General features: G+C 30.7%; 1 protein-coding gene, 1 non-coding gene and 1 pseudogene across 2 annotated transcripts; 1 reads left to right on the forward strand and 2 right to left on the reverse strand.

Moving 5' to 3' along the window:
- Nucleotides 1-6475: 6475 nt before the first annotated feature.
- Nucleotides 6476-7721, reverse strand: LOC125876644 (zinc finger protein CONSTANS-LIKE 3-like). Its single transcript, XM_049557866.1, has 2 exons — nt 7101-7721; nt 6476-7004 (listed from the first exon to the last, which is right to left on the reverse strand). Exons 1-2 carry the CDS (start codon nt 7581-7583, stop codon nt 6714-6716), a joined length of 774 nt encoding a protein of 257 aa, XP_049413823.1. The 5' UTR covers nt 7584-7721; the 3' UTR covers nt 6476-6713.
- Nucleotides 7722-10194: 2473 nt separating this feature from the next.
- On the reverse strand, nt 10195-10276 carry TRNAS-UGA (transfer RNA serine (anticodon UGA)). The gene has a single exon. It is a non-coding gene; the product is annotated as a tRNA-Ser (tRNA).
- A 3097-nt stretch (nt 10277-13373) lies between these two features.
- On the forward strand, nt 13374-16527 carry LOC125876208 (G-type lectin S-receptor-like serine/threonine-protein kinase At4g03230; annotated as a pseudogene).
- The last annotated feature ends 6 nt before the right edge of the window (nt 16528-16533 follow it).

Here is a 16533-nt window from a genome sequence, read left to right on the forward strand (position 1 = left end):
CTTCTTTTTTTTTATGGGGTTTTCAATTACATCTCTAGTTTTAAGAAAAACTTTGGGAAGAAATAAAAGGATAGTATTGATAAATTACCTTTGACTAATGTAATTAACTAACTTTCTTAAAGCACACCCCAGAAATTCATTTGTTTTGGAATGGAGAAATTAGTAATTATGGGTCTTTTATATTCCTTATTAATTATCCATTGCTTTAAGATTTTGAATTGAATGTTCAAATTATTTCACTGAAAATTGCATTATAATATAAGTTGTTCTACTTAATTTGCATAACATGTGCCAACTTTATTCACCATATATGTAGAGATGAAATAATTTTATAATATTTGAAAATAAAATTAAATAATTCAATCTCTTATACAAAATGTGTCAACTTCACCAAGATGAACATCCCTTTCAGATAAGGGCTTGTCCCTCTCTCAGGGCAATAGCATAAATGCTTTTAGCTTTAGAATCAATTCCTTTGTTTGATTCCCCACCTTTTCCACATTTTTGAGGGATGAAAAATAGAAAAATAAATCAAATTTCAAGTTGTAATGACATGAATTACAATTTGATTGAGGGAATGAGTAATTGTAACCATATGATGGTATTGAATAATTATCCACATAATAGGCTAATTTTTAGGATTAAAGTTAAATTCAAATTTCATTTTCTTTACATAGTATAATACTATAGTATTAAAGCTAGAGTCTTCCTTATTCTATCCACCGTCAACTTCTGATATTATATTATTCATACTACAATTATCTAGTTCAAAGCATGTGGAGAGGAGGGAGGTGAGTGATAAAGTTATTCTATTTTGACAAGAAAATAAATTATTATATCCATATATGATATTGAATAATCTTTCACTTTATAAGCTATTTTCTGAATAGAGTTAGATACGGAAGGATTGCACGGTTATTTAGATTAATTCTTCTCAGTCAGGTTTGGTGAAACGGTGCCCAATCGAAGGAGATACAATGAGAACCTAAGACTCATTTGGTTAGAAATAAGTTATCTTGAAATTAATTATTATGAAATTAGTTATCTCATAATTATTATTACACCTTTAATATAATATCAAAATAACACTACTATCCAAGAATAACTAATCTCAAAATAAATTATTCTACAATTTTATTCCAAACAAACATAAAAACTCATCCAAAAAAGGGGCAGACATGAGGTTTAAGAGTATTTAATAGACAAGTTGTAGAAATTAAAAAGACATTATTAATCATCATATGTGCATAATATACAAGGACTATACTAGAATCAAGTGTTGCTATTGAGAACGTCAAAAAGAAAGAAGAAATATAGTTGTCATAATTGAAGAGTAGGTCCAAACTTGATTCCTGTTTGAGTGATCATAATAATCACACATATATAATATAATAAAATAAAAATGATGGTCATAATTTAAAGAGTATTTTACAAGGCAACCTCTTTCTCATAATATCTTCCACAGTGCTTCAACTATATATATAGCCACAAATTATTATTTTTTAAATAATAAAAATAAAAAGACAAAATACAAATGCCATTTCAAATCAACTCCTTTATTTGTCTTATGAGTTCTACACCACAAGATATATATATATAGTTCTTTTGATATGATCAACTTATGTTATTATATCCCACAAGTGGTCTTATTTTTTTCTATTCAATGTTTGATATTTCTATTAGAATTTATCGATTCAAATTTAAATTTATATATTATAAGGTCCATTTTTGTTTAAATTTTTGCTCAATGTATTATTAAATATATAAAAATTTTAATTTTAGAATCCAATTATTAATATTTGAAATTGTCTTATAAAAAACTCAGAACTCATAAGATTTAAAATTTTGACTTCACCTCTAAGGAGGATGTTTTTAACAAAAAATATTTCATACTTCTGATTAAGAATAAAAGAAATTCCGATCCAAAGCATCTGAGAACCCATATGCATTGAATTTGTTTGATGAATTCTACACCACAAGATAAACGTACTATTCTCCAGGAGACTCTTCTTCGTCTCTCAAAAGGGTCACCCAACACAAGAATTTTTATTTACATAAAAAAAAAAAAATAGTTTCTTAATATTTAAGTTTAATACACAACAAATATAAAAATATCTACACAATAATAAGAAAACAACATATTCTTTATCTAGTAAACCTGAATTATTAGTAATCTAAATAAATGAGTAAGTAATCACCTTGTTGTTTCAAACTACTATAGTTTATATAACTAGATAATACGTTAAATGAACAGATTCTATAAATATAGACTGAAATTATTACCTCTATGATTACTTATTGTTGAATTTATTGGAGCCTTATAACCACACGAGATATTTTATCAGTAGTAGAAGATTGTGGACTAGCAAAAGACAACTCATGTATGATTGTGCATAGTCTTCTGTTATTCCACAATCTTAAGCTACTGATAAAATTCGAGGGCGATGTGATTAAAATTATAATTTGTAATTTTGCTAATATAAAGCTAATTTTTGAATACGAATATAAAAGATAGTAAAATATATAAAAAAAATAAAATTGTTTTGAATGTTTGTAACTTTATTCCTATGTAGGATAAATGTATATATAGCAAAAAGATAAAATAACAATTAACCAACTATCCTAATTATTAGTTTATCTTAAATAACAAATTAGTATTTACACGAAAGTAAAAGTTGAAAAGGTAACAAACTATTCAACGATCTCTTATTTATTTGCTATCTTAAATGACAAACTTCTATATTTACATGGAAGTATAAATTAGAAAAGAAAAATTATTGTTTACCGATGAAAAAACGGAAATAAAAATCTAGTAAGTCTTTTGTAATTATTTTTGTATACTTTGTGTTGTTTAAACTTTAAAGGCACAAATTCTTTTTACCTTTTCATTCCTTTTTATTATAAAATATAAATTGTTGAGTTTTTTATTCGATGAGTCTCCAAATAAATCCAACAATTTTTTTATATTGAACTTGTGACTCAAACTATGTACAAGCCAACACCTCGCTAGGCCACAAGTTAATGTACAAGTGCAAAATGAACTAGAATTGCTCTCTAGTGCCATATAATTGATTTGAATTTTACCATCTTACCCCTCTTTCACACACGCGTTTTTCTTTTTCTTTCTTTTTTTTTTTTTCCATTCGGTATTCGATATCCACATTGAAGTCCGACTAATTAAAATTCGTGTTGGGTAAGACCCGTTCTCTACCAATGATTTTTTCATATTCAAAACCTAAATCCGAGACCTCTAATTTAAGGGAGGAGGGTTCTCATCCACACCGCCACATTCTTTGGTCATACACATTTTGATGGCCGATAATTCAAGACAAAACTACTTGGCTATAGTACTTTAGATGATAACAAAAATGACTTAGCTTACAGTAAAATCTCAATTAATTAATATAGATGGGATCATAAATTATTATTATTATTGTTATTATTATTATTATTTTATAGAGTTATTATTTAACTGATAAATTGATATTTATTAATTTAAAGAAGCTTTCGACACGGCAAAATTCATTCGGAGATGAAATTTTGAGAGATTTTAAATGAACCCACTTGTGAAAAGGTCTTTCATGAACTTGATGTCATGATTAATGATCTCGGTTAACACAGTAAAATGGATGTTAATAACTTGTTGGATGGGTGAAAATGATACATGTTCAAAAGTTCAAAACTTAGAAGAAATTATGGATACAGTTGAAAAAAATAATGTTGGTAATAAAGTTGAAGGTGATACAATACCTTTGGAACCAATTACGCATAAGAAAACACTTATCACATTTAGAACTCTTCATAGTTTTATGGTGCAGTTCGAAAAGATAAGATCAAAACTTTTGGATGCAATAAGAGATGAGTTTCAATTAGATTTAAATTTTAACAAAAAAATAAAGCATAATAAAATCATATTTGACTAAATTGTCTTAGATATATTTGTATTTTAAAAGAATTATTAATTTATAATATTAACGAGAACAAATATTTATATAAGAGTCTTGTGAAAATTATATTATCTTATTATCTTATGAAAATTGGTGATTTTTTTCATTGGCCCAAGTTAGGATCGAAAGAAAATATTATTTTAAAAAAATTATTAATTAACCTAATATTAATTTAGTGAGGTTTTAATGTAACTGATTTTTAACGTGTACATTATAATTTTTACACTATGAGTAAATAGAATCTAAACTCAAAACAAAATTTATTTACTGAACATATGTAAACGTGATGAATTGGAACTTGTGTATGATAGAAATATATGTGGAGTAAGAGCCGGTTCGGATTGGCTTATCGTAAGTCGAAATAGTTTTTAAACGATTTTTGAAGTATTTAGATAAATTTTAAAAAATGCTTATAAACTCTTGATTTTAAATTAAACTACTAATAAAAAATAGTCATACTATTTATGAATTTTGGTTTATAAGTCAAAAACGAAAAATCAATCCAAACAAACTCTAGGGATCATTTAGTGTGAAAGATAATACCAAATAGTCATGAGATTAAATTATTGTTCCACTTAATTCATTGGTTGACAAGTCCGGAATAACTTATTTCAAGATTAATAATTAGTGCCGAGATAAGTTATCTCTCCCCTTGAGTGATATAGTAATCCTAGGATAACTATCCCGAAATAAAATAGGTAAATGACAAAAATATCCATTTAAGCCCTTTTTATACATTACTTTTCACATTCATGAAGAATATTTTTGTAAACAAATAACTTGTTCTTAAAATTTATGCAATGCATATTATTTTGAATACAACAAACCAAACATTCAATTAGAAATAATCTCAACATAACTAATCCCAACATAACTAATCCATCATAACTTGTATTCAAACTAAACAGCCCCTATGTATTTGTCAAGAGTCTTACTTTATCCATCGATTTTACTTGTCCAGTTGTCCTTTATAAAAAATAGATATGTATTTTTATTTGTCCAATTTATACTATCAAATGATAAGTTATGACATATTTTTTAATTTATCTTTATTATTAATGTAGTTAATTTTCAAAAAAATATTTTATTATATTGATATAATAAAAAAATTATTTTATTTATTGCTCCTTAAATCTCAAGAAGCATGTCAAATTAAATACTGAATAAATAAAAATGAATTTAGAAGTATAAAATATAAATTAATAACTTTGTCCAAATTTTTAGCTTTGTCCAAGTTGATGTGGTTGCCAGCCACAACTAGTTTGCTTAATAATTCAAAATTAGGGACATTAATCCTCAAATTAAGGCCACTATCAACCTCCAGATATTTTACAAACTATATTAATAAAATAAAACAGAGGCATGAAAATATCTTCTGAATAGATGCCTCAATTATAATATATCAACTGTGGGCCCAAAAAAAGAGAACAAATTAGGTTCACTAATTTCTTGAAAACGAGTCATGAATGATTTATTTTTATATTAAAAGCAAAAAAAAATTAAAAAATTATGTGGTGTTTGTCAAACGCAGGCAATATTGAATATCTATATTACTATACTGAGTAATTGCTAAAGTTTTTAGCCATTCATCCACTCTTGTTGAATTTGAACCACTCCCTCCATACAATTTCTTATTGCGGAAAAAATTACGGATTCTCAAATTTATTATTTCCATCCTTCGTTAACGAATTTTTAATTAGTTGACTATTTGAATTTCATTTTGTTAGTGTGGGTTTGATTTTTCATATCGCAATCTTCCCTCCTATTTTTCTTCCCCATCCCAAAAAACCCATTTTTTTTTAAGAAAAATATTCCAATCATTTAATATTATTTAGCAATTTTTTTCTTAATTTATTAAAATAAAATATCTATTTTAAATATAAATATTATGTAATATAAAAAGAGAATAAAATGACCTCAAAATTGTTGTGGCCTTGCAGCTTTCTATACCATTTCTAAATTAGAGGTTTTAAAATCGAGTGGCGCAACCAATACTTCTAACAAACTACTCATGTTGGGTTTCTTCTGGTTAAAGGGTCCCTCTCAAATCTTTTCTTGCTTATTTCATTAAAAAATTTCTAGTACTAATAACTACTGTCTCCGTTTAATCTTGTAGTTAAAAATTAAAATTAAATTACTCTTTTCATCTTATTTTATTCTACGTAGCATTGTTAGACTTGACACAATATTTTTTAAAAAAACTTCTGAAACTTACGATCCAGTGACATTTTTTTTTGAATCAGAGAGTAAAAAGGAAAGGGTTAGGGAGAATTGTTCAAGCTATGGTGGACTTGTTACTCAACACCAAGAACTGGTAAATGGCAGCAGATATCTCATACAAATTAGTCAGAACTCAGCACAAACTGCCTAAACTCCAGGATTATAAAAAATATCTATACTTGCTGATTTAAAATGTTTATTCCCCTCTACAAGCATATACTTGATTATATTTTTGTTACTAATAGAAATTATGATTCAGATAAAAGGGAAAGAGCAATAACAAAAAGAATGTAATGCATATTTGATACAAATGTGTTTTTAAGGCAGGCATTCCTCATCTTAATATTAATCCTAAACATATTAGTACATCATACAGTAAAATAAAATACTAGCAAATGGTCCTATCCCTAAGAAGATTAGTAGTACTAGAACAAATTCAACAACTCTTATCCTAAAATATATCAACCGACTAAAAGATTTTGGGGGTAAAGGGTAAGTAAAGTAGAATCCACGTAATGTGATTGAAACGAATGGTCAATCAGACGGCTACGATGTCTCTGAGCTTTCCAGATCTATGGTCCTTGAGTCATTATTGAGTCTACAAAGCTCGGCGATCGCCGCACCGGAGCTCATCCTCTGCCGATTATTTCTTCTCATAAACTCTATTACCGACGTGCATCTAGGAGCCGTGAGACGATCTGTTCTCTGGATCTTAGCCGGCGTTCTCATTTTTGATGAGTATGAGTCAACAATAGCTGCTGCCTCGTCTCCGCCGTCTGCATCCATCGCCGGCGATGTATGAACTTTCCGGTGACATGACGAACTTCCGCTGTCGTCCTATAACCACGATAACAAAGATTTAAGTATTCAAAAACTCATGAAAAAGGGAGAAATATCAAAATAACTATAAGAAAAGGTTGGAAAAGTTCATACATCTGAATGAAGATCTGGATCAGCTTCACGCATTCGCTTTAAAGAGACATTTCTACAGCCATTTGATGAATCTTCACTGCTAGATGAACTAGCCGGCGGTGGAGGCGTCGTATTTGACCATGGAACAACCTGAATACCCTCCGAATCAATTTCGTCCTCATCTTCTTCATCCTCTTCATAATCAGTTTCCTCGTCCTCTGTACCACTCCCTTCATCATTCACGCTCTCACTCTCCTCCATTTCATCCCTATGGTAGTACCCATCCACACACTTCTCACATACAGAAACCGTCTTCCCCAGCTTCGCACCGGCAGCCGACCAAGCCGTCGGTGATTGACATACCTGACATAGCAAAGACCTAGAATGCCTCGCCGCCAAAAAATTCGCGGAGTGAACCTTGGCATCACAGTCCCAACACAAACTAGCGTTATCCGATTCACAATACATCCTAGCCAATCCCTTACAAAGTTCACAATTCTTCATCGTTTCTCTATATTTTTCCAAAAAGACAAAACAAATTAAACCACAGCAACAACTTCAACGCAAGACAGAGAAAATGGAGAGAGAGAAAACTGAGTCAAAAACACCAATTGTTCATTCAGCTAAGAAGGGAGTATAAATTTAATGGAAAAGAGGTAGAGATGATATAAAAACGACAGCGTATAGAAGAGATTGAATGGTAAGAAAGAGTGACAGGTGTTAGGTACGTGAAGAGTTTCTCTTTTTCTAATTTTCTTGTGTGGTTCGGGAAGGGATGTTTCCTTGGGTTAGTACAGGATATTTTTGTAGAGTATGTGGGGTTGAGCTGACGTGGAGATTTAGAGTTGGAGGAAGATTCTGATTTGTCTGACGTGGAGTAATGGGGCCACGTGAAATGCGCCTGAAGAGGAATTTGAATTGGCATGGGACCCAAAGCTCAAATCACAAAATTCATTGAATTGCGTAGCGTTACATTGAAATTAATTATGTGCCTGAAAATGAAATCATTTTACAAGGTAAACAATGTCCCATGTGTCATTTCCTTATGGCGACTTCTTCTTCCATCCACATTCTCACAATTTAATATCACTATAGATGTCAATAACTAGACGAGCCCGTGCTAGCACGGGTCCAATATGTATCATTTTTTATTTTAATTTATGTGATAAAGATAAAATTAAAGAGTTAATCAAATTTTAATATTAATTTAAAATAATTTAAAATTTTAATTATTGTTAACTATGGTAAATTTTTTTTTATGTCTTTTAACATTCTAAATTGCTAATTATTGTTGTATGATTTGTAATATCTTTTACACAATTTTGAAATAATAAAGGTTATTTCTTCTTTCGCAATGTAACTAAATACTTTATATATATTTGCATTGTGACTTATTATATATATAGATACAGTGGTGCTCCTCAAGAGTTGTTTCGCGTGAAGTATAAAATATATAATAATTTTAGAATAAAATATAGATATTATTTTATTCTGTATTTGATTTAAGGTATTTTTTTATTCTCTATTAATTGAATTTGTGAGATAATATACTTATCAAGAAAAATATTTAATGATATACTTTAAATCATACGTTTTACTATTGTGGTTTGTGAAATCATAAATAGTATAATTTTGTTAGTAGGATAATTTATCTCCTAGAAAATATCAAACTTTATTAAAAGATAGGGAAAATATGGAAAAAATTTCAAATGTCCACAATTCAAAGATTCAAATAATATGAAATAGAGGGAGTATTAGATAGTCGTACGATTATTTATTCTGAATCAAAATAAATATGTTTTCGAACCTTCTCTTTAAAATTCAAAGTGGATATTATCATAGTAATGCGATAGAGTATACAAGGTAGGATAACTNAGGAATTTGAATTGGCATGGGACCCAAAGCTCAAATCACAAAATTCATTGAATTGCGTAGCGTTACATTGAAATTAATTATGTGCCTGAAAATGAAATCATTTTACAAGGTAAACAATGTCCCATGTGTCATTTCCTTATGGCGACTTCTTCTTCCATCCACATTCTCACAATTTAATATCACTATATATGTCAATAATAATACAGTGGTCTTGTTTCGCGTGAAGTATAAAATATATAATAATTTTAAAATAAAATATAGATATTATTTTATTCGGTATTTGATTTAAGGTATTTTTCTTATTCTTTATTAATTGAATTTGTGAGATAATATACTTATTAAGAAAAATATTTAATGATATACTTTAAATCATACGTTTTACTATTGTCGTTTGTGAAATTATAAATAATATAATTTTGTTAGTAGAGTAATTTATCTCCTAGAAAATATCAAACTTTATTAAAAGATAGGGCAAATATGAAAAAAAATTCAAACGTCCACAATTCAAAGATTCAGATAATATGAAATAGAGGAAGTATTAGATAGTCATACGATTATTTATTCTGAATCAGAATAAATATGTTTACGAACCTTCTCTTTAAAATTTAAAGTAGATATTACCATAGTAATGCGATAGAGTATACAAGGTAGGATAACTTATCCTGAAATTAATGGAATAAGTTATTTCCAACAAAATAACCCTTTAGTTCAATGGAGGATAGTTAGTCACTTAAACTAAATACATTATTTAATTATATTATATGTATTAATCTTAATAAATCATAAAATTGAGTGTTTATAAGAGCGTTCGATGAAATATTTTATTTGAGGTAGAATGAGATATAAACTGTAGTATTTATAGTATGTTTTTAAAAGGCGAATGACATCTTAATTTATAGGATGATAAATCACCCAAATATTATAAATGTTAAGTGACCAAATTAATAGGGAAATTGTAACATACAAAAAATTCATAGAACTAGTGAATATGTATGGATATTTCATACAATGAATTTCATAACAAGTAGTATTTTCTTGTGTTGCTTGAGTTGTTGTTCTTTCAGAAAAAATCTCTCTATTTTCACGAAGCAAGATAAGATCTATATACATTCTGACCTTTATAGTATCTACCTGTCAAAATACATCGAGTATGAGTATATTGGAGAGGATATGCTACAAAAATCCCTTCTACGGATTTTTGGAAAATTTATTAATACAAAATAAATAAAAATAAAATAAACGTCGACAGCAGGGTTCGAACCTGCGCGGGCGAAGCCCAGCAGATTTCAAGTCTGTCTCCTTAACCACTCGGACATATCGACTTTTGTATAAATTATCGTATGTTTGTTAAAAAGACGAATATTTTGTTCTACTAAATAAAATTAAGAATATCGTTGACTCGAAAATTAAGAATAAAATTAAGATTGTGGAATAGCATAAGACTGTGCACTCAAAAATTAAGATGGGATTAGTTATTCCGCCTTCTATTTTGTATCAAATAATATATTGATGCTCTCATAACGTATACATGTATTAGTTATACAGATTTTTAAATTACAAATCAAACACTGTATTAATTTTATACATGATAATTTACCTCCTAATCAACTACCGACAATAGTATATTACTTATAACTACATTAACTCATATCTAAATCATATACCAAATGATCCCTTATTGCTTCTTCTAATTATTACTAGATAATATTAACCTTGTTAAGTATTGTTGTATTTCATTCATAGATTAATCTTACATCTTATATTAAAAATCTAGCTTATTGTTAATATACTATCAAGCTTTTGTCGTTTGAAATTGCATCATGTTGTTGTAACAACTTTCAGTAATATCAACCACACTCCATAACTAAAGCGTACAATTGTAAATTAAAGGGAACAACGACCCATCACTATTAGAATCACAAACAGTAAAATCAGGAAATATAAGGAAAAAAAAATAGAACTAAACAATATCTTGTAAAATTAATACATAAGACACCGACTTCTCAATTGTGGATCTCTATTGAATTTTCTATAACAATGATCCACAATTGGAACTGGAACTCAAAAAAGTACAGCTAAAAAGGAGGTCACACTTCACTACTTCTTTAGGAAAATTTTTAGGGGATGAAATTGGTGGTCTCTTCTTTGTCTTTGATGCCGTATTTTGAAGAGAGAAGATAATAATTGATTAACACAAGCTTTGAAATTGAATGTGAGATACCATGGTACTTTAGATTCAACACACATTTTCTATAGTATGTTAAAAGTAAAAAATGCCCTCAATTTGAATTTTAAAACTGACATGTTGATACCACTCCATTACTCACACTTCTATAATAGTAACGTAAAGTACAAATTAAAAATATATATATGTTGGATTGTTACCCAAATTGGGCTTATTTGGGTTAACAATCATTGTTTACTCCTTTTCAATTTTCAGCCCAACTAAGCATAGGTGCACAATGACCAATGATTCAAACTCATTTTGACTTGCCTAAAATCAATTTGAATCTGTTCATTTATCAGTCCTAAAATATTTTTTAATAGGAGTCTTCAAGGACATAATGCATAAACATGTCCCTTAATTTTATTTGAGTTAGGATCTACGCCTTCCAACTTTGAGTGTCCACAAATAACATTTAAACATGTATAAAGATGATCAATGGGTGGACACACATATTTCTACATGATATAATACGTGTAGGATGTGAATCATCACATAGGATAACTCATTGAGTGATCCTACCTTGTATAGGAAGTTGGCAGACCATTGAGTAATCCTACCTTGTATAGGAAGTTGGTAGGGAAGCTGAATTTCCTTACTCATACTAGAATTGATATTGCCTATGGAATTCAACATTTGAGTCAATATATGCAAGATCCCAGAGAACCTCATCTTCAAGCTGCTTTTCACCTGTTGAGGTATCTTAAAAATGATCCCACTTTGGGCATTTTCATGTCATCTTCTCCTGATTTTGAAGTTCAAGATTTTTGTGACTCCTATTGGGCATCATGTCTTGACTCTAGAAAATCTGTTAGTAGCTACATTGTCTTGCTAGGAAACAGTCCCATCAGCTGGAAATCTAAGAAGCAGGAGACCATTTCGTTATCTTCTGCAGAAGTTGAGTACAGATCATTACGAAAAGTTGTTGGAGAATTGGTTTGGCTACGTCGATTGTTCACTGAGTTAACTGTTCCTCCTATTTGTCCTTTCCCAGTATATTGTGACAGTCATGCTGCACTTCACATAGTCAAGAATCCAGTTTTTCACGAGAGAACCAAACACATAGAGGTCGATTGCCACTTTGTTAGATCCAAGCTTCAAGAAGGTTTAATTTCATTGCATCACATCACATCAACGTTGGTGATCAATTGGCTGATATCCTCACGAAGTCTCTCACTGGAATCAAACACTCTGCTATGATGGACAAATTGGTTGTGTTTACCTCACCTCCAACTTGAAGGAGGGTGTTGAGATTAATAAATTTATGCATAATTAGTTAGTTAGTTTAAACAGTGTTATTTTCACAGAGTTAGTTAGTTAACAGTTTTTGTAGTTAGTTAGCTTTCCATTAGCCAGCCGTCCTAGTTGTTAGAATTGAGTTAGCTAGATATTTTTCAGATTTCTAGTCTGTAGATATATAGCTCACTATATCTAGTTCACATTCAGTTTTCATAATTCAGAAATGAGAAATGTGTTTTCTCAATCAGCTCTCTCTTAACTTTGAGTTCAGTATTTTCTAGAATCCACCATTAATGGTGATTTGCTGCTTTCATTCTGAGTTTAGACAGACTTGACTTTAACTTTAACTAAAAAAAAAGTAAATGACTTAACTCTAACTTTTTGTCGTCTCATTTCTTTCATTTTATAAAGATGAAAACAATGTATGTGGTTATATTTCTTTCAATAATTCTAGTCCTAAATTATTAAAGATTTTGAATACTTTTCTTCTTTTTATGTGAAGTCACACCAAACAGTAAATCAGAATTAGAAAGTAATTCTAACAGTATTTTGCAGTAGTATCTAAATGTCTAATAATATGATGAATTTGTACAAATGAAATCAAGAATAAAAAAGTTTACCATAGGTTAAAAGTTTTTTGGAGTTTATTATTCAAATAGTTACTCAATTATATTATAGAGTAAAGTTAATTTACTCTATCAATTCTCCAAAGCTTACCATGCGTGTGAAGTTTATTACTCAAAAAAGTTACTCAATTATAATTGGAGTGATGATTGAGTATTAGAAAAAAAAATTGATCACATATAAAAAGTTGGCTGAAAAAGCAGCTAAAATAATTTAAGGAGGACCCTGTACTCGCAATCAAGCATTTATTGAAGTGCATGCCTTTACTTTTTCATATCATGAAAATACCATAAAAAACGTTACTGACTCAAGTAGTTGCTGGAAAAGTTTAAATGAGTAATTTTCTGTTGTTGTTGTTTGCAGTGTTGGTGATTATATGTGGATGTGATGCAAGGAGCACGATCGATGAAAGGAGTGAGTTAGCAGACAACGGGGAAATACTGGTATCTGCTGGAGGAAACTTCGCAATGGGATTCTTTCGTGGTGATGGCGGGTTAAAGAGGTATGTAGGCATATGGTATAACAGGCCAGGTTATCTAATTATTGTATGGGTTGCTAATTGGAATGATTCGATAGCGGAATCAACAAGAAAAAAGGAGAATGCTTCCATGGTCATTAAAGATGGTAAGCTCAAAATTTTGAATATTAGTGGATACACTTATTTCTCCTCAGGAGTAGATGATGATAAGTCTGGCGTTAAAGCAGAGTTGTTGGATACAGGGAATTTGATTTTATTTGATGAATCAGGAACTAAAGTGTGGGAGAGTTTTCGGAATCCAACGAATACTTTCCTACCAGGCTTGAATATGGAGAATCTGGAAATAACATCTTGGGTAGGATCTGGAAATTGGAAGTTCAAATTCAAAGTAGATCAAAATGACAACAAAAAATATGTGATAGTTCAGAACGGAGTGGGTAATCACTGGCAAGGGTGGTTTGCCAACTCAACTGCTTATGAATACTTCAGATTCAATAATATGCCCTCTTTTGTATCCTTCTTTTTATCCAATAATTCAGATGAAGCGAGAAGAACATTATTGAATATTTCAAGCTTAGCCAATCATAGTAACAAAGATTCTATTTACGAACATTCTAGACTCCTGATGACCGATGATAAAATACATTTCACCTTTTGGGATAACGAGACTGGATGGTCCACGTTATGGTATGCCCCAAAAGACAAATGCGACGAGTTCAGACAATGTGGGAAATTTGAGATTTGTAACAGCAAAGACAGGCAAGTGTGCAGATGTTTGCCTGGGTTTCAGAGTGATCCTCAAGAATATTATGGAGACGGGGTATATTCAGCTGGATGTTCGAGAATATCAAATAACTCTTGCAAACAAGACACATTTATGAATCTGAGCTCAATGAAATTTGTGAATCCAGAATGGACAGATAGAAAGATTAATACCAGTGAGAACTGCCTGAGTCATTGTTTAAGCAACTGCTCGTGCAATGCATATACATATTCTAACAATTATGGATGCTGGTTTTGGGGGTCGAATCTCAATAATCTCCAGGAGGACTAAACTGGTGGCTTCAACCTCTCTGTCCGCGTGCCCCCTAATGGTAAGAAGCTGATGTGTGACCATAAATTCTTCATTTTACCTTTCTGATACCAACACTTAGCTTGTTTCATTTATTGAATTGTCTTCAGAAGTTGGAACATTGAACAATACACCGATGCAGACATCCTCACGGAATCAGCAACCCCTAGTTATTTCCATCTCTGTAATTCTTGGAGTTATGGTCCTGTGTGGTATTATTTATATAATTTATCTGAAAAGATCGGAAAGAAGTAAAGGTAACAATGTAGAAATTTCATCTGCTTTTTCTCAACTACTCCAACTTTTGGATATCGTAATCACTTCAATTGTTTTGATTATAGAAGCCAGAGAAATTGTTTTGGGAATGCCTATGGAGTACTTGCCTCATAGAGATAGTTTTGATGAAGATTTAATCACTGAAGATGATAAGAAACGGATTGATGTCCCCTTTTTCAGCTTGAATAGCATACTAGTTGCTACCGAAAACTTCTCAAATGCAAGTAAGCTCGGGAGAGGTGGATTTGGACCTGTTTATAAGGTTTTGCAATTTTCTTTTCTTTTTTCCTTCTTCTGTTCTAAGTTGTTTTACTATTCAGATTTTTTTCTTTCGTTTTCGTTATCTAACAGTCTGGAGATATAATTATGCAGGGTAACTTTCTCGGAGGTACAGATATGGCAAGTTAAAAGGTTGTCAAGTGATTCTGGACAAGGTGTTGAAGAATTTAAAACTGAAGTAACGTTGATTGCCAAACTGCAGCACAGAAATTTTGGTTAGGCTTCTAGGCTATTGTGTTGAGAGAAATGAAAAGATTTTGTTATATGAATATATGCCCAACAAAAGTTTGGATACGTTTCTATTCGGTTAGTATACTTCCCTCCCTACCACGAATCTTGTTGCAGTAATAGTTTTATTATTGATTCTCTCTGAAGTTATCTTACAAACCTTGCAATTAGATCATGCATTCTGCCGATTACTGGACTGGAGGATTCGTTTTGAAATTATATTGGGTATTGCTCGAGGACTACTTTATCTTCACCAAGACTCGAGGCTAAGGATCATTCATAGAGATCTAAAGACGAGCAACATATTGTTAGACCAAGAAATGAATGCCAAAATATCAGATTTTGGCTTGGCAAGGATTGTTGAAGGCAAAAATACAGAAGCTAATACTAACAAAGTCGTTGGAACATAGTAAGTCTCTTAGTTCTGCTTTCACCTTAGATTTGGTGGGAAGAAGATAGATATATACACGCCAAAATGTATTGGTTTACACAAATTAGATGCTAAAATAACCTATTGTGGAACACTAAAAACAGTGGCTATATGTCTCCGGATTATGCAATGGAGGGACTCTTTTCAATCAAGTCTGATGTATTTGCCTTCGGAGTGGTCTTACTCGAGATCATAAGTGGGAGGAGAAACATGGAATTTTTTGAAGATGTAAACCTCATTGGTCATGTAAGTACCAAAATTTCCCTCATTAATATACATCTCATTCTGCTTAAAGCTTTCATTGACTCAAAATTACTTATCACAGGTATGGAGACTGTGGATGAAAGATAGTGCATTAGACATGATAGATCAAACCATAATTGAGTCGTGCGATGAAAATGAAGTGCTAAGGTGTATGAATGTGGCACTCTTATGTGTTCAAGAAGATCCAGCTGAGCGTCCTGTAATGTCAAATGTTGTTTTTATGCTTGGAGGTGAAAGCATAACACTACCAAGACCAAATCAACCAGCTTTTATAGCACGAAGAAATAGTGCTGGTGCAAGTACATCTTCTTCGTCTTCTAAGCTCTACAACAATTCCAACAATGGGTTGACAATAACTGAAGAAGTAGGCCGATGAAATCGATATATATAAGTTAAGTGCATAACGCACATAAGCCAACAATGTGCCGGTATATCTTTTCTTCAATTTCAGTTTGAATTTCTGTT

This window comes from Solanum stenotomum, chromosome 9 (assembly GCF_019186545.1).
Source record: "Solanum stenotomum isolate F172 chromosome 9, ASM1918654v1, whole genome shotgun sequence".
Lineage (NCBI taxonomy): Eukaryota > Viridiplantae > Streptophyta > Magnoliopsida > Solanales > Solanaceae > Solanum > Solanum stenotomum.